The following is a 19,221-nucleotide window of genomic DNA, read 5'->3' on the forward strand; positions in this document are numbered from 1 at the left end:
TGCTGCTCATCCTGGCTCTCACTCCTGCCCAACCGTGCTGAGGAAATTATTATTGGGTTTTTTTCTTTATCCTAAGATGCTGGACCCAGAGAAAATCAAAGCTGGACCCCAGGGAATTTCAAGATTTCATAGTCACAGAGTGAAAAGGACAGTCAGTCTTTTTTTTTTTTCAGTCCTTCCCTAACTCAAGGTTATAAAAACTCCTTGCAAATTCAAACTGAAGAACAAACAGCTAAACACAATACACTCAAAATCAAAATGTTCCTCTTTCGACATTTTTGAAGTGGCACTACTTGACTTCACGTCTTGAGATGAACTTTAGTGCCTTAAAAATTGCAAAAAAATAAAAAAAAAATCACTGGATTAATAAAGTGAAAATAAATGGCAAGGCTTAAAACTTTCACTGAGCCTGAAATGAAATGTTTCAATTTTTTCATTTTACTGAAAAGTTGAACAAACATCCATTTCATATCAACCCATTTTTAATATTATTTTTGTTCTATACAACCAGTGAACCACAAAATCAATTCTTTGTGCTGCTCTACTGACCAGTAGATTAAATTCAATGCAATAAAGGGACAGCAAAAACAGCCAATGAGGAATGGAGAGAAGAAGGGCCAGAAAAGATGATGGAAGCAGCTCTTAGAGATTCTGTCTGTGCCAGAACTTAGCACAACCAAAACAACCTCACAACCACTTTAAAAGAACTTTCATGCACATTGCTGCAGGAAAGAGCAGCCTCACCTGTCCCCTTTGTCACCCTCCTGCCTCCATCTGCACAACCCTGTCCCTCTGCTATGCCCTGACCACAGAACGAATGAGACCAGAAAGTGATCTAGTTAAAAACTAACTTTTTATTTATTTTATTTTATTTTATTTTATTTTATTTTATTTTATTTTATTTTATCTTATTATTTTTTTCACCTGTCGGACTGTTTTTCTGCCAGGTGAGTTCCTCAGCTCTGGAAATCACAGGTTTGCATGAAATCAGCCTGGAAGCTCCAGTCACGAAAGGCCAAACTTCTGTAGGTTGGAGTCAACTTTAGCCTGGAGAAAAGGAGGCTCAGGGGGGACCTTCTTGCTCTCTACATCTCCCTGACAGGAGTGACAAGTGACAAGAGGAAATGACCTCAAGCTGTGCCAGGAGAGGCCATCAGGAAGAATTTTTTTTTATGGAAAAGGTCTGCCCAGGGAGGTTTGGAGTGCCCATCCCTGGAGGTGTCCAGGGAAGGGCTGGAGGTGGCACTCAGAGCTCTGGGCTGGGGACAAGGTGGGCATCAGGCACGGGTTGGACTCGAAATTGGAAGACTTTTCTAGCCAAAACAATTCTGTGATCTGTGACTCTGATATAAAACCAGCCATAAAACCCTCACAATCGCTGACCAGCTTGGCCAAGCCCAGTGCCTGATGTAAGAGTCACATTTTGCTTTTGCTCAGAAATTATAAAAGCTCGTTGTCCTCTCAGCCAGGGCAGGCAGTCATACAAACCCTGGGGCTGTGTGTGCCCTGGGCAGTGCTGGGTGTGCTGGAACACATTCTCCAGCCAATAAATCGGTGAATTTACCTTGAAGTCAACAGTTTCACACATTTATGTCACAGAGAATCTGGCTCATTGTTTTTAATTTGTGGTGCCATAAAACTTTGAAAGTTTTGTGAGACAGTTTTGTGAGACCAATCTTTTTTCCTCCTTTATTATTTTTTTTTTCCTCTAAGGGAAAATTCAAGCAGCAGAACAGCATATGCATTTCTAAGTCTGTTGTAGCCTGTGCTATGTGCACAGCAGAGATGCTGGCTTCAGGATCCTTCTCTTCCTCTTCACTGAGGGAGTGACACATTTAGGGAGCACGTAGCTGCTCAGATTTGTGGGTTTTCTAGGACTAAATAAAAATCTCTAGTGTGGCTGAATGCATTCACCAGTGCAAATCCCTTTATGAGCATATAGTTTAGTGTCCACTCTGAATTGGAGAAAGAGGGAAATAACACAAATGTTGGTTCGATGGGACCGTGGGGGTCCCTAATCCAGTCTCCCACTTGAAGCAGGACCAGCTCTTGAGCACATCAGCTGAGGCTTTGTCCAGACAAGCCTTGAAAGCCACCAAGGATGGAGACACCTCTCACCTCCCCACTGACTTGTCCTAGACCTGCACTGTTCTCCTGAGAAAACATTTTGGGAGAAAAAAAAAATCAGTTTTTTTTTCCCCAGGCAGCATCCCAACCAATTTCTGTCCAGCTTGTGCAGCCAATTACTCCCAATCTTTCTTGTCTCACAAGCTCCTTTTCCTTTTTAACTATCTGGGACCTTGCTGTACCAAGTGTAGGTGAGCAATTGGCTCTGTCCTGTCACTCTACAGAGGGAGGGATGGGCAGGACTGGCTGCTCTGGTGCCACCTCCCCCACTAAGTTTTGAATCTGCTGGTGTATTTTAAGCAGACCTGACCGAGGTCTCAGAAGGATTCTCTATTTGCAGCTTTCATGGAATTAGGCAGCCTCTAACTGGTCCCACTGCAGGAGAAGTTACAAGGTGAGCAGATCTCCTTTTTATACCCCAGGGTTTCCCTGCTCCCTTACACTGAGAGCCAGACTTCCCTGTCCCCACTGTCATTTCAGAAAATGGAATTAAACACCCACGCATAGAAAACACGCATTTCTTCTCTCACATGCACGTTCCACTCGCAGCCCCGCGTGATCATCCATTTTATATTGCTGTGGTCCCTTATGTCCAAACATCTTGCAGCTTTTAATTAAGTCTGCCCAGCAATGCAGAGCAGGAAAGTGCTGTCATCTCCTCATCTCCCCTTCTCAGTGGGTGGGGAGGGAATTGGGGCACGCAGAAATGAGCTCACCCACAGCCTCAGCATGAGCCTGGGGCAAAAATCCAGGTCCTGCCTGTGTCACCTCTCTGCCACTCTACCTGTGGGCTCCCCTTTCCAAAGCTCTGTGTCCTGTCCCTGTTTTCCACAGAACTGGCAGCGGCAGCGTCTGCTTAGCTGGATGAGCCCATCTCACCTGGTCCCTCTTTGCCTCCCCCCTCTGACACTGAACAAAGCCTTTTATTTTTCTTTTAAGGAAAGATTTTTTTGTTGTTGTTTTGTTTGTTTCAGCTGGATGAGCCCATCTCACCTTGTCCCTCTTTGCCTTCCCCCTCTGACACTGAACAAAGCCTTCTATTTTTCTTTTAAGGAAAGATTTTTGTTGTTGTTGTTTTGTTTGTTTTTGTTGTTGTTTTGGGTTTGGTTTGGTTTGTTTGCTTTTTGTTGTTTTGGTGGTTTTTTTGTTTTTTCTAGAACTTGCTTCAGCTGAGCAGCATCATCAGGGAAATTCCTGTCAGCGCCTCTGCCTGGCAATTTGCATGGAGCATTCCAGTGCTCAGCCCACTTTTTTGCTTTGCCTTATAGCTAAATAACTTCTGAGAGAAGCAGAAAAAAAAAGGACAACATGACAACATACTTCAAAGCAGTGGGCTGAAGCTGTTAACTGTTCAGTGGTAACAGGGATGTTTTCTGGTCTGAGCAGGACCCCAGTCCCAAAGCCAAGCTGAGCTTCATCTGTTCTCCAGCCTTCCTGCAGTACCTTGTACCCCAGGCTCTCATGACTAGGAATAACAACAAGGATGGTGATAATGAATATTCAGACATCCCACAAACCACTCTCAGCATCTGCCATCCTATCTGCATTAGCACCAGTGTGCACAGATAATGATCAAAGCAGCATTTTCCTGCCAGAGGCCCCCCTAAACCACCCTTATTAGTATGAATCAATGCTGACTAATGTGCTTCCCTAATGCAATTGTATCCACTCCTAGTGCTCATGATTTAATATAAAACATCTCCCCCTTTGCCTGCCTTCCTCCTAATGCCACATGCAAGGTGTAAGCCTTGACTGAGGGTACCAGGAAGATCAGTGATGCGAGTTTTACAAGAAAGAGACCTAAAATCCACTGAAATGGAATGCGTGGAAGGAGGTAACAAGACTTTGGGGGCTGTAACACTGAACTGTCTGTTCATTCTAGGATGCTAGACCTGCATCCAGGCTTCCTATGAAAGATATCATCAGCTCTGAGGTTCTACAGCAGTTCTGCTTATGCAGAATATAAAATAGCCTTGCTCACTGCAACAGGCTCTGTGCTGGCTGCTGACAAGCCCTGGACTTCAGTAATGATAGAAGGAAGACTCCTCCATGATTTTATGTTGCTTCCTTTTTAGCATCACCTGCGAAAAGGAAAAAATTCTGCATTTTGCCTTATGCTGCTCTCAGCACCACCAGTAGCTTTGCCTTGGTGGTTTTCCAGTGTAAATGACATGGCCCTAATGTGATGTGTCCATGTTCCCACACAGCAGAACACCAGGGAAATCACCACTAAACAGCCAACAGTGCTTCAGTTAGGGCTGGGTGAAGCCCTCTGGCCTGATTTCACATCCTCGCCAAACCCTTGGTCACTGTGGCTGGTTTGAGATCTGCTGCCATCAGCCTTGGGAGAAGAGCAGGGCTCAGGCCAGACCTCACTCAGCAAAATCACATGAAACTGCCTGACAGAGCAACAAACTAAAAACCAGCCAACCTAAAAAAGTATGGGAGGAAAGGGGCATTGAAGGAGAAGATTGCACAGAAAATTCCCATGCTCCATATCAGCTGCTTTTCTAAGGAAAGGATTGATATCCTTAATGCAGGATATGTGCCTCCCTTGGGCTAGTCTAGTGCAAAGAGCAATTGAGAGCCGTCTTTTGGTAGGAAAGAGGCTTCTATGTTGGAATTAAACAGTTGACAAAATCCCAACAGCTTTACAGATTCTCGGAGTCAATTTAAGGAGGCCACAAAATGAGATTTTACCCCTGTGGGTTTCAGTAAAACTGAATGTTCTGGGAGAGTGTGTGCACAGTCTAGCTCTTAACTGTGAGAATTGGCTGTGGCTCCACTAATTCTCCACAGCCAGACTGAGCCTGATATCCCTTTAAAAATGCATGGGCTCAGTTTTTAAGTGACCAGTTCTACCAAACAGGGCAAGATATTAAAAGCAAACAGCCCTGCAGCATCCAGCCAGACTCCCACCTGATCATTGCATCTGCTCTGCTGGAGCACCTGAGGTTTTCCCCTCTTCCTCAGCTGAGCAGGTTTGTCCCACACTTGGATTTCCAAGGTGCTCAGCTCCCAGCAGCTCCAAGCACCACACATGAGCGGCATCCCCAAGCACTCAGCTCCCTCCTCCAGCTCAGTGTGTGGTGTTTGGCCATGAGATGCCCTGGGTACCCTTGCAGTCCTCTCTAAACTCTCTCCCAAACTACTTCCACTGGATTTTTGTCTTATTTCCAGGGTTTTTTTGGGAATGGTGACTTCTCCAGCATGGTCATTATCTGCAAGACCCCTCTCAGATACCTGCCATGCCCACAGAATGCTGATGCCTGTTTTCTCCCATGCTGGGAGGAGGGTGTTGTGTTCTCCACCTGCTCCACGTGTCTTTCATAAATGGTTTAACAGCACTTAGCAGAAACAGAGAAAACAGATCCCTTTCCACTTCCCATACATAAAGTTCATCCTGAACTGAACTAAGACTTCAAATTCATATTAATCTCCTACAAACCAAAAGGGAATTTGTTCCTTTCCCCTTGACAGATAAAATGACAAATCACAGGCTTCACATGCAAACAAGATTTTGGCTCCTTTATACAAGTGGAGGAGGCACAGCCATGGCACAGGCTGCCTGCTCAGGGTGTGAATCCTCCATCACAGGAGACCTTCCAGGTTCCCCACAAACCTCTGTCAGACGTGACACAGGTATGTCTGAGCCTGCCTTGGGGAAAAGGCTCAGATTAAATGACCTCTCAAGGTCCTTCCAGACCCGTCTCTCCGTGATGCTCAGAGACAGGATCCCAGGCTTGATGGATCTGTGGCCTGACCCACAGTGACAGTTTGTAGCTATGTCTGAACACATCCATCGTGTGGCTCTCTGCCTCCAGCCCCTGCAGACTCTGTGCTGGCATCCTGGGCTGCACAGCTCTTTAGCAAAGGGCACAGCCAGTGCCAGAGGCGAGGAGCAGGGCAGGGATCTGCAGGCTGGGTCACTGTGTGTGTTGGCAGGCAGGGCAGGAGGGGAGCTGGGCAGAGCACAGCCAGGGAAAAAGGCTTTTGGGAAAAGGCATTTTCTCTGCTGCTCTGTGCACAGGCACTGAGACCTCAGCAGTGGAAGCAAGGCAGCACAGCTTTTAGGTTTTGGGGCTGTCTTCCCCATGAGCTGATTTGGAGAGGACAAGCCAGGACAATATTTTTAACCTGCCCTTGCTGCTGCAGGGAGAGGGGGTTCTGCACTCCCTGGAGGCTGCAGGACAAGAACAAATCACTTTTCTTCCCCACACAGAGCTGATGCCTCATGAATCTCTGTTACTCTGCCTCTGGCTCTGTGCCCATGGGACAACACTCCCTGCACACAGGTGATTCCCTGTAATTCCCTGTAATTCCCCCCTCCCCATGTCCATGTCCATGTGCACAGTGCCATGGGATGCTCACCAGCGTTTCCCTGCCCACCACTTTGCATGGCTATGTTTGCAAGTGTCTTTCTGAAGCACAACAGGACCATATAATTATGTAAATGCACACGTGGCTGGGAGAGTTTTTCAGTTCTCTTTGGGTTTCAGCACAAATCTCCTGACACTTGCTGGCTTATTCCCCTTCACTCCAAAGTGCTTGCTGCTTCAATAGGGCACTCATGTGAGCACCCCAGCTTTTCAGATTAAAATGAGGAGGAAAAAGGGTGGTTCTAGATAGCACAGCTGGCAAGAAGAGTTTGAAACAAGCAACAACTAAGGCTTAAAAACCTAGAAGGCAAAATAAAATCCAAATTCTGCCTATTCTCTGTAGGTTTTTTTTAACTCTCTGCAGTTTTTTAAATCAAGATCACAGTTCTTGGGCCAAGTCCAACTTATACATGGAGATAAATCCTTGAAGATCCGTGGTAGGCAGCACACAGCCAAGGCTCCTACACAGCAGTGTGAGAACTGTCACACTGACGTGCGTGGTGACATCTTTATGTGAACCTGCAGCTACTGGCAGCTCACATGTACGAGTTTGGTACAGAGGCTTGGGCTGTCCAGAGCTCCATTGATTTGAAAAAGCTGCTTGGGAACCTGCCTGTGAACTGTCTGTCACCACGAATGAAGAACACCCACCCCCTCAGCTCCTTTTCATCTCACTCTGTGCTGTGCACATTGCCATGACACTGCAGCGCCTTCATCTCACTATCAGAGCACTCCACCCCAGCCTTTGAAGCAATTTGCATTGCCAGCTGGGGGCCAGGGGGAACCAAAGCAGCATTGCCAGGCGGAATGGGGACAATGGTGCAGCTCCCAGCCTGCAGCCCATGGGAGCTGGCAGAACTCCCAGCACCCAAAAACTCATCCAAGGCTCTGGAAGAATATGAGAAACACAAGGTGACCCCCGAGGCAGGGAGAAATGACGAGGAGGACTCCATGGATATCAGAAGGCTCATAAATTGGAACACAGGCCATATGAGGAATGTTTGAAGGAGCTGGGGCTGTTGAGCCTGGAGAAGAGGAGGCTTAGAGGTGACCTTATTGCTCTCTACACCTTCCTGAAGGGAGGCTGTAGACAGGTGGGGTCGGTCTCATCCACCAGGCAGCACTGACAGAACCAGAGGACACAGTCTCAGGTACGGCAGGGAAGGGATAGGTTGGATATTAGGAAAAAATAAATAAAGCACTGGAATGTTCTTCCCAGGGAGGTGGTAGAATCACCATCCCTGGATATGTTTAAAAAAAGACTGGACATGGCACTTGGTGCTATAGTCTAGTTGAGGTGTTAGGGCACAGGTTGGACTCGATGATCTTAGAGGTCTCTTCCAACCTCATTATTCTGTGATTCTGCAATTCTGTAATTACTTTATTATACTACATTATTCTATACTATATTACACTACATCTAAACTGAATCTGCACAAGCACCCAACTCAACTCAACCAAACAGAATCTCGTGACTGTCTGCTGACCCACAACCTGCGCACACATTTGGCCCTGACAGGCCAAGGAAACAAAACCCCATCACTGAGTGAGTAAACAATCTCCACATTGCATTCTGCTTTGGCACAACACAGGAGCAGCCAATGACGTAAGAATTGTTTTGATCATTCTTTCCTCTGCTTCTCTCAGGTTCAGAGAATGCGAATCCCACAGAAGCCGACATACCTGTATATTTTATATCTGGTTGTAAATCCTTGACGATGTCTTTCCACAAAGGATAAGTAGCTCCGTGAGTGGTGGAAAGGCCCCCTGTCTGAAATAAGCCAATCAAACTCCTTGGAGACATGTTGGTTGGTAGCAGCTGGGTCCTGGTGGGAGGGCTGTATGAGTATATGGTCCCATATAAACAGGAGGTAGAGGAACTCAACAAGCCTCCAGTTCATGCTTTTCTGTCTGCCTTTTTCCTCTCATTCTTGCTCCATTCTGTGGAGTCCTGTTGGAAGAGAGAGGGGATAGGAGGAAGGAGAGAGAGAAAGAGAAATGAAGGGGAGGAGAGGGAGGAGGGAGAGAAAGAGAGAGATTAAAAATGCTCTGATCCTTTGACAACCTTCTCTCAGGGTGAAAACAGATGTGAAAAATCAAGTATTAAAAGACTTTGGTTTGCCTGTGTTACACCTTGGAGTATTTGGCAGTGTTTTATTCACATATTTAAGTGGTGCCTTTAACCTCCTGAGCGTATACCACCTTTGAAACAACCAGGTCCTGACCTGAGACATCCTCACCCCAGCCCCTCCATCATTTCCCTCGTGAAGTTCTCCACAGTGCTGCAAAGGCGAGTGAAGGCCAGGCACTGGAGGTGGCTGGACCCTAGGCTACAATTACTCCTTTATTGTCCCTTTAATGCTGTGCCAGAGAAACGTGTCTCCTGCTTTCATGTCTCTCTGATGGTCTGTAATCCATACTCTGTGCAACCTGAGCAATCTATAAAGACCCAGCTCTTACTTTCAAGTGCTGCCAAAAAAAGAAATAAAACAAAATAATTACCCGGGTCTGGCGACGGCACACACGGACACACAGACACACACAGACACACACACAACTATGAAATCCTGCCAAACTCTGACAGATAAAAATGTCCTCACCCTGCTTTCCTGCTGGGGAGCTGGGGAGGTGTGTGTGGCGCAGGGGATGGGGTCTGTAGCTATTTCAGTTAAGGAGGGACCTCGAGGCTCTCCCTAAGATCAAGGCTCTGCAGGGTGACAGGCTGAACATGCACATTGAGCCGGGGAGATCCTTCCCAGCACCTGGAGCAGGGCACACTCTCACTGCCGTGGTGGGAGAGCAGCAAAGCAAGGCTGGGGACAGCCCTGTGTGAGCCAGCTCCTCTCCCAGGCATGTGACAAGACAGATGATGAGTGGGAAGGCAATCGGGGGGCAAGGTGCCCTGCTAAAGGTTACACAGCAAGCCATGGGTACAGCTGGAAGAGAGCCCTGCTCTCCTGACTCCCATTGCCAGCATCTCAGCCCTTGGCTCATCCTCCTCCCAGTGAGGCTGCTGGCAGCCTGGCACTGCTGGCACCCTGGTGTCGCAGACATCTTTTATGGAAAATCCTTTCCTTAGGATTTTTCCTCCTGAGAAGCTGAGAGGCCTCAGGAACAAAATGTAAACAATGGTTATCTGCTGCTGTGGAATGCAACAGGTGCATCTGTGATTGGTCTCATGTGGTTGTTTCTAATTAATGGCCAATCACAGTCAGCTGGCTCGGACTCTCTGTCCAAGACACAAACCTTTATTATCATTCTTTTCTATTCTATTCTTAGCTAGCCTTCTGAATAAATCCTTTCTTCTATTCTTTTAGTATAGTTTTAATGTAATATATATCATACAATAATAAATCAAGCCTTCTGAAACATGGAGTCAGATCCTCGTCTCTTCCCTCATCCTGGGACCCCTGTGAACACAGTCACACCCTGGCACTGCTGGCACCGTGCCCCAGGTGGCAGGTGAGGGCCCTGCTTAGCTGTCACCTCCCACCCAGGATGGTCCCCTCCTGCTTCCACAGCAGCAGCTCAGCCTGTTAGGCTGTGCTCCTCGCCCCTGGGAGCTGCTTGGAAAAGTCCTTTCCATGCTCACAGCTGGTTCCTGCTCCTGCCTTCTGGGTTTTGTGGAGGGAGTGCCAGCACTGTGGGCTGGCAGTGATCTGAGAGCACAAGCTGTGCTCAGGACAGGTGATACCCACCTGTTTCTGTAAAACACAGTGCAGAGAGACTGCAGATACTTTTTAAAGCAGGAGAAATGTGGCTACTCAGAGCTTTGCCACAGTGAGACTTCATGTCAGGCTTCTTTGTACATCTCCAGAAAACTTTCTGGGTTTGAGCCTGAGTCCTCTAAAAGTTTGTAACTCCCATAAAGAAAAGATTTTGCTTTGAGAGTGTAGGAGAGGTGTGCTAGAGATGCCAGCTGCACTCCCAGCACTGTGTGTGAGCCTTGGCTGCTGGGAGCAGCAGAGCACAGAGCAGAGGTGCTGGTGGCCAGCCTGGCCATCCCTCTGCTCCAGGAGCTTCCCCTGGAGCATGGCAGGGCTGCATCCCGTGGCAATGAGTGTGTGAGCTGCTGTGCAGGGGGGTTGGAGCCCTGGGTGTGCTGGGCAGCTCAGGAGCCCTCTCTGTGTGCCAGGGAGTGGGAGCCTGCACGTGGGCACAGCATGTGCTCGAGGAGCTGCAGCAGGCTCAGCAGCACTCCACAGAACTGAGATGTGTAAGTCACAAAGATGACACTCAGCTGTTGCATTACAGGAAGAAATGGGGGGAAAAATTAAGTATGGAAAGTCAGCCAATATTTGATTTTTCTGTTGGTCCCATATAAACTTCTTTCTAATTGCAGATGGAATATTACTGTTATTAAACCTGGTGGTACCTGCAGTTCCTGTTGTTCCTTTTCTGAAGACATGTTTTTAACATCAGCCTTCACCACTGACTCCTATTTCACCCCTGAACAGGACAGTTCTCAGTGCTTAGTCCCTCACATCACACACAGAATGGTTCTACCTTACCTTACAAACCAGGGGAGTTTCTAGCCCCATCCTGAGGGCTACAGAACACAGAACATCCCTGCTTCCACTCGCTCCTGAGCCCAAGGTGATTTCTGGGGAATGCTCCCAGCTACATCCCCACCCTCAGCACCTCCAAATTCCAGTTCAGAAGTGCATTTTCACTGCTTCTCCACCCAGGCTCCTTCCCTGCCTGGCTGTTCTTGTCCCATCAGCTCAAACTCAGCGTGTTTGCCATGAGCTGGGTGCGCAGACAACAATCAGCTGCTCTGTACATGTTGTCCCAGCTTCCTTGGTTGTCTGCTCATTAAACTCACCCAAAGCTATTCCCCTCATCTGCCAGCTTGGATCAGTTTTCCCTTAAATATTTCACTGTCTATTGGATTTCTGTTGCAGAGAGAGGAAGGGAGCTCTTATGTACCCAAGTGGGGGATAGCCTCCCTCCAGTTTCCAGCACAGTGCAAGTGAGAACTGAAATATGAGAAAAGCCAAACAAAAACGGGCCTCAGAGAAATCCCAGTGTGTCCTCCTGCATGTGAATATCATACACTGGGGAAATATCAGCTTGTGAAAGAGAGGAGATGGTCCCTAATTCCCCACACACCACTCTTCATCCTCTCTTCCTTTCCTTTGGGGCACAGCTGGAGTCAGGGTGATTGGGGCTGTGATGTTCTTATCCAGGAGGTGAGATATGGGCAGAACATGCCTTGAGACCACTGGAGAAATGATCACATCTCCAGCCTGGAAGCTGCCTGGATCAGTTCTGAGGGCAGGGAGTGGTGCCCGAGGCAATGGAGGATGGTGGAGCACAACTGGCTCCAGACTACTATCACACCATCAACTTTAATTTTTTAGCAGTATCTTTTTCCCCCCTGTAGCTGCTGTAGAGATGTTGTTTCACATTAAAGATTAATCCACTCCACAGGGCTGGTCCCCATGGAAGCTATAAAGCTTACTAAAGTGGGACTATCTTGTGTCTAAGACAATATTGTGAGGTGCACTCAATATACCTCCTAAAAAGCTTGAATCTGAAATTAATTTTTCAGGTGTCTTTATGGGGCTCCACCGATGTGAAATATGTTCTGTGGTTGGCAAAAGGAACCAGGGAAGAAGCAAGGTGGGAGACCCCAGGCTAACTAACAACTAAATCTGGCACAGAAGCAACCTGTGGACAAAGAAGTGGGCTTGGAGGAGCCAGACACTGGGTTTTGAGCCAAGAATCCAGTGTTTTGCTCAACTCTGCCCCAAACTCCCCCAATGACCTTGGGCAGTGCCCTTACATGTGGGGTCTTGGCCTCACTTTCCAATTATGAGTATGGAGTCACAATGGGGTTTGTGTGACTCTTTAGACCAATAACTTGTTGGAGAAGCCAGAACTGGGCTGTAGCACCTCCCAAAGCATAAACCTGCTGCCCACGTGGTTCCCAAGGTGTTTCTGTCCTACAGTGAATGCCAACCATTTCAGCAAAGGGCAGCAGTTAACAACACCCAGCTCTGCAGCCCATCCCCGCAAGAAAGAGAAGCACAGCAGAGCAGGGAGGGAGCTGGGTCCTTCTGGCTCATGTTAACAAACACCATCATGCAATCATCACATCTGTTAATAAACATGATCCGTGGGTGAGCCAGGACATGGCTCCAGTTCACAGCAAACAAGCAGTGGGAGAAGGAAATGTTGGATGTGCTGACTCTGAGTCATGGTACAGTCATTTTCCAGCTCCATCCAGCATGGAAGCTCATCCCCCAGTGCACATGGAGATCCCTCCTAAAGCCCCTTGGAGGTTGTTAGGTGGCTTAGGATGCCCTTTTCTTAATACCAATTCAGCCTGGGACATTAAATGTTCCTTATCTTATGAGTCTACAGGATTCTTGGAGGAAATATAGGCAAGTATTTTCTGTAAAGTGCAAGTTGTATTTGAATGTACACTTAATTTCTTTGTGATTGATATCTGTGTGTTAATTATATTCTATTTTCAGCAATACCTTCGCTGTCACAAGGCAGTGCCTTTTATCCAAGGAGTTCAAATTGAATTAGAGACATTAATTAAAGCTCTCAGCACTCTAGTAAGGCAGGCAAGTGCTGTTACTCCCATTGTTTCTTGAAATAAGAAGAAAAGAATAGAGCTGGATGTCTACTTAGCCACTTAAAAGGTAATTTTTATACAGTGGGAGAGCTCAGAGTGATAGATTTTGCACAAAATTATACTGCAAGGTCTGTTTCATCCAAGGGAGACTGTGCAGCCCCAGATCCCTGCTATAAACAGGCAGACAGGATGCAGGTGCTCTGACTCTCCATCGCTTGCTGCGAACACTCCTCTGCCTCCTGGGATTTTCTACCTTTCCCCTAACCCCTGTACCTTTCATTTATCTCTTCTATTAGATCCAAATTGATCTCTTCTGTTTTCCCATGCTCATTTTTGTGAACTATTTCCATCAGAAATGCAGACTCAGGAAAGAGAAATTACTGAACACATTATTTGCAGTGCAGGAATAAGTCCCCTATCTCTTTAAGCTTCATGCACCAATAATTCTTCCTTGTGTCCCACATTTGGTTCTTGGCAGGTTGAGAGAGGTTTCTGCCTGCTGCCATTTACCAGAGGGAAGAGGCTAACAATTGCTATTTGTATCTGAAACAGTTCTGCTCTTCAACAACTTCACACACGGCTTTAGGATGCTGATAAATTAGTAAGAGACTGAAGTGTCAGGGGAGAGATGAAACAGCTTATGTTAGTTTAGAGCTCAACCCTGGAAAGTGACGAATGTCTGACCTCATTTCAGAGAACAGATTAAGTGTACACTTAATTTTAAGTACAGGATGTGCTACTCTAGCTTGTATTCAGCCATGCCTGCTTTGAGTTTGTGCATTCAGATCCCTGGACAGCTAATCGCTGCCCCACACCTTTAGGATTTAACTTGTGGAGCAGTAACATTTCTGTTCTGCCCCTAAATGAGAGATGGCCCATGAAAATATTGGAAAGACAACATCAGGAGCAGCCCTGCTTGTCCTTTTGAAAACCTGCCCAGCAACCCAAGCAAGCTGGGGACACCTTTCCTCTGTCAGGGCCAGAGGAATTCAGGCAATGGGGATGGAAAGGGAAGCCAATCTGTCAGAGTTTAAGTCATATGAACTGCTGTGGATAAACCTGAGCTCTGGAAAAACAGAATTTGGGCACTTCTGACCTAGATGTCTTTATAGCTCAGACTGCAGACATCGATACCTGACTGAGTCAGGGCTGGAGCAGCAACTCAGGAGTGGCTCTGACTCTCTGGGTGCCTGTGGCATACAACGCCGTAAAATCCCAAATGGTTGTAAAAGTGTTTTTTCAGGGAAGTGGGATTTCACTATTTCAGGCAGTGATTGGCTAATCCATCCCCAAATCTCAGTAATTCTGCTCCGATCAGTGTCTAAATTTGCATTATTCTTTCACCACTCCAGTTTTAAATATGCATGAGTGGTTAGACCTGCAGGATATTCATCAGCCGAAATATTTTTGGGTGAGGAAAGGCAAGGAGAGAAGACGAGAAATACCTCTCCAAAAATACCAACAGAGTCCACAAATTCACTTCACTTTTGCCAAATTGCTCATGCTGAAAAACAAATGATTGGGAGATGTCAGTGTTTGGGTTGTGAGAGGTCCAAGGGGGTTTCCAAATCTCAGTTTGAAACTGCTGGAGCTTTTTCTCCTTTTGATTTGTCTTTCCACGCCCTTCAGATGGAACAGTGATAAAAATATAACTTTTTACCTCAAATGACTTGTAGGAGAAAAGATTTTTCTTCTTTTCAGTTTATCAACACTTTCCTCACAACTTGTCAGAATATTCTGCGAACCAAAGCCACCCCACAAACCCTCTTTTATTAATGCAGTTCAGCCAGCAGCCTAAAGGGAGCAGGTTTTGTGCAGAAACTCCAATTACTCCTTGCCTGTAAGGAGGCAAGAATTGTAATGGTAACAGCTCTGTACCTGCTCTCAGTTTGTTTGTCCCCACACTTCAGCTAATTATAGACTCCTGGTGTGACGATGAGGAGGATGAGAGGTGGCTTCAAACCAAGCAAGAGTAGCAGGTGACTCCACCAGGTCACAAAATCAGGTGGTGCTGGACAGAGGGAGTCAAACCCCAAAAATCCTGATCATAAATCTGCTGGCCAAGGTGCCTAAGTCACTGCTCTGAATTCCAGGCTCCACAGGCACTTGGGTCAGAATCACAGAATCACAGAATTTCTAGGTTGGAAGAGACCTTTAAGATCATCGAGCCCAACCCATCTTCTAACACCTCAACTAGATCATGGCACCAAGTGCCAGATCCAGTCTTTTTTTAAACACAGGGCTCTGCGTGGAAAGGAGATCCTTCTCACAGGGCTCCACAGGTTGGGAAAATAATTAAAATTAACTTCTGCTCATGCACACACGTACATGGGTCAGGTTTATGGTGAAGTGTCACAGGGTTGTGAAGATGGTGAAGGGTCTAGAGGAGAAGCCATAGGAGGAGCTGCTGAGGTTTGTCCAGACTGGAGAAGAGGGGACTCAGGAGAAATTGTGGCATTCAGGTTCCTCTCAAGGGGAGGTGGAAGGCATTGATCTCTCTGTGACCAGTGATGAGATTGGAGGGAACGGCTGGAGCTGGGCCAGGGTGGGTCAGGCTGGAGCTCAAGGAAAGGTTCCCCAGAGAATGGGCATGGTCCTGAGGCTGCCAGAGCTCCAGGAGCCTTTGGACATCGCTGCCAGAGATGCCCAGGGTGGGGTTGTTGGGGAGTCTGGGCAGGAGCTGGACTGGGTGATCCTGATAGGTCCCTTCCCACTCAAAACTCCGCAACTCTGAAGCCAATCCAGCTGAATCCAAGTCTGGAACAGTGGGTGCTGCACAGACAGCAACCAGCAAGGCGGTGCATGCCCCAAAAATCTCAGAATCCATTTAGGAGAGCAAGGACAGCAGATGGCCGGGGACAGATGGGGGAAGGCAAGGGAACAGTGAGCTAATCCCGCTCAGCGGGCTGCGGAGCAGCGGTGTCAGCACACCAGCAGCCCGACTGTTGGCAAGAGTTTGATAGCTATTGTCACAAATGAGAGTTAAAAATAGGGAGACTGGATAATGAGCTCGCTTTTGTAGATGTTTGTGAGGAACTCCTCTCATTTGTGAAGTGGCAGAGATAGAATGAATATAGATGATAATAATAATAATGATAAATTGCACTTTTCTGAGCTGCTTATTAAAAAAAAAAATATGGCGGGTGTTGAGCAGTGATTTCTATTAAGCACTGCCCTGAACTTGAAATTATTCCTACTATTATTAAAGTATTGTCCTAGTTAGTCCACTTCCCCATAATTTCTTTTCAAGTTACACAAAAAATGCAGCTCTATCTTCTGTCTTCCTCAGTATTTTTACACCTCATATCAAAGTCCAGTAGTCTTACAAGCATTAATAGATTTTTATCCTTGCAGAAGCTTTAGGAGATGGGGAAATGCTGCTTTTTTCCATTCAGCCGGATGGGAATTGAGACATGGGGTAGATTAATGGCTTGTCCCAGATCATTTTATAACTGCTTGAGGAATTCAACCCAAATCTCTTGCGTCTCCTTGCAGTACCCTTCCTACGCACCTTCATGCTACTATTCCAGAATTAGCTGGGACTTGCCACGGAGCTGCTTAGAATTATTTTGGATTGCTCATTTCATGTCAGGAAAATGCCAATTCATCAGAGGCAAAACACTTTGTAGAAATTTGTTGATTTAAGGGGGGGAATAAAAGACGTTTTGATAAAGTCAGCTTTTCTTTGGAACAGAATGTGTTGAGTGTTCCGTTTGGAAGGGATTGGTTCAAGATTGTGTTTTGTTTTTCATTACATGTTGAGTAACATACATTCAAAATCAAAATCAAGTGTTTTCTTAAGCTGTGTGTTTTGACTGAGCTGAAATAGATTTTGTAATTTATGCACAAGAGGAAATACCCAAATTCATTTAATACTTTTCTCAATATTTGGAAAAAGAAACACCTGCAAACCAGACACAATAAACTGAACAAAAATCATACTATTCCCTGCAATTTTAACTGGAAATTCAGGAAAGAGTAATCTGAATGCTCAGTTTAATGAGGCCTGTGCCAGAGTCCAGAAATCCTGGTTTTTGCTTTCAGAACTCTCCATCCTGGTGCCAGTCATTCTAACATGTTCCATTTCAAAAATTGGGACCTGTAAGCTGAGAGGCTGAAGGAAAAAAAAAGTGGTGCCAAAACTCCTCTGGAGAGCAATAATGTAATATTTGATCCAAGAAAGTCAACTCATATCCCACACCTGATAGTCTGTGCAATATTTCTGTTCTGAAGTTCATTCCTGGGAAGAGACTTCATCACATGGAGTGATCCCACTCCACAGGGCTTGGGAAATGCAAACTACCACTGCTTCTTTCAGTAAAAGAAACTGGGGTTACTTAATCCTTGCAATTGGTTTATCTTCCCATTTGTCTTGTCCCTCTAAAAGGAGCTTAGCCTTTGGCTGGGTTATTGTGTTCTAAGAGTGGAGGAGCAGAAGGGGTTAAAATCCACAGGCCATGCCTTCTCCTGCTGCTTGGATAATGCCAGCCTGCCTGCCGGGATGAAAGGCACCACTGGAGCTTCCTCTGGGCACCACATTTCACCACCACTCAGCTGGATGGAGCCAAGAGAGGCAGGAGCAGCTGAAGTGGGGAGAGAAAAGGGACTCTGAGCTGTCCCTTGCAAATTCCAGCCTTGGGCAGCTCCACCTTCCTTATCCCCATTCCTGAGTGGATGAGGCATTTGCCATAAAATTCTGTGTGCATTTAGTCCCCCTAGTTCCTGCAGCATCTGTCTCACCCCTGCCAGGGCACTCTGGAAGCAGGGTGGCACCTCCCAAGCCTGGCATGGCTCAGGCTGCTGTGAGGGAACAGAGCTGCAGGTAGGGCCAGGGTGAGCACAGCTGGTCCCTGATGTGGGCTCCGTGTCCCTGCAACTCCCTAGGGGATGACTTAGAGGTGAGTTCCACAAATCACTGGTCGAGGTATGCAGGGCACTGCTCTGAGGCTGGAAACACCCAGGGTCAGCCCCTTCTGCAGCCCTGCCACCCCACAGAGGAGAAGTTAGATGCACTGCGCTTCAATTCAGGCTAGAAATGTGAGCTAGAATGAGTGTTAGCCCCAAATAACAGCATTTCATGGGCAGCTTCTGCAGCAGAAGTCAGAAATCTGGAGCTCAGGCTCTCCCATTGCAGGTTCTCCTGCAAAGTCTATTGAAGTCAATGAGCCTTGGGTTGGATCTCATTGCAAAAAGATAATCAAATACCATATTAACTCTTAATTTGGAACAGCGTATTAAATTAGAAACTCACATTAACCTGGAACTGCATTTATATAATGAGAAGATTTAAAAGCTGTGTATCATGAAGGTGGGAGAACTCCTACCCAAAGCTGTTCTCAGCAGCCCTGAATCCCAGAGCCAATCTAGCTGCAGCACTGCATTTCCACCTATTCCCCAAGCCCTGAGCCTGGGATTTCCACTGGGACAGAAGGATGTGTGGAAAATAAAGCCATCTCATCCTTACCAGTATTAATCTGTCAAGCACAGGTACCAGCCGGGCTCCAACCAAAGCCAAGAGCTAGAAAATCCCAGAGGATCTTGAGGATCTGCACTGGCATCACAAACACCCTCTCCCATCAGTGCACCAGTTCTGCAACGCAGATATGCTAAAAAATTTTAAAACTGGAGGAATTCAATCCTTTCTGGGGTTAAAGTTCAACACCATCCAGGTCTGAGCATCTCAAACATCGCAGCCCTTTGTTACCCACACTTGAGGCCACCTCTAGCTGTGAGCTTTATTTATTTCCTTCTCTGAGACTGTTCTGCTCTGTGCTTAATCCATCTCCTGACCACCTGGAGCGTTTGAGAGTCTTGGCTCTGATGCTTGTCTGTTTGGATAGACTCTAAGTAGAGCTGGTCAAAAAATTTTGACAGAACAGTTTTTCGCAGGAAAACGCAGTTCCCTCAAAATCGAAATGTTGCATGGGAACGTCAATTTTGACAAAGTTTTTTCACGTTTAAAGTGTCAAAACAAATCAGTTTGATTTTCTCTCTTCATTTCAGTCATATTGAAATGTTTAATTTTGAGGAAATAAACACATTATTTTTGTATTGTTTCAATTAATTTGTTTTGACATTTTCACATATTGTGTATTGTATTGATATATGTTTAGAATACATTATACA

The 19,221-nt window shown here is 46.4% G+C and overlaps 1 protein-coding gene across 1 annotated transcript in view; it reads right to left on the minus strand.

Moving 5' to 3' along the window:
- Positions 1–19,221, minus strand: part of BRINP1 (BMP/retinoic acid inducible neural specific 1) — a 94,264-nt gene that overhangs the window by 57,491 nt on the left and 17,552 nt on the right. The window contains exon 2 of the mRNA XM_005423811.2: positions 8,190–8,457. Within this exon, the coding sequence (XP_005423868.1) occupies positions 8,190–8,407 (218 nt within the window). The 5' untranslated portion in view covers positions 8,408–8,457. The remainder of the gene's footprint in view (positions 1–8,189; positions 8,458–19,221) is intronic.

Source organism: Geospiza fortis, unplaced genomic scaffold (genome assembly GCF_000277835.1).
Source record: "Geospiza fortis unplaced genomic scaffold, GeoFor_1.0 scaffold85, whole genome shotgun sequence".
In the NCBI taxonomy this organism is placed as follows: Eukaryota; Metazoa; Chordata; class Aves; order Passeriformes; family Thraupidae; genus Geospiza; species Geospiza fortis.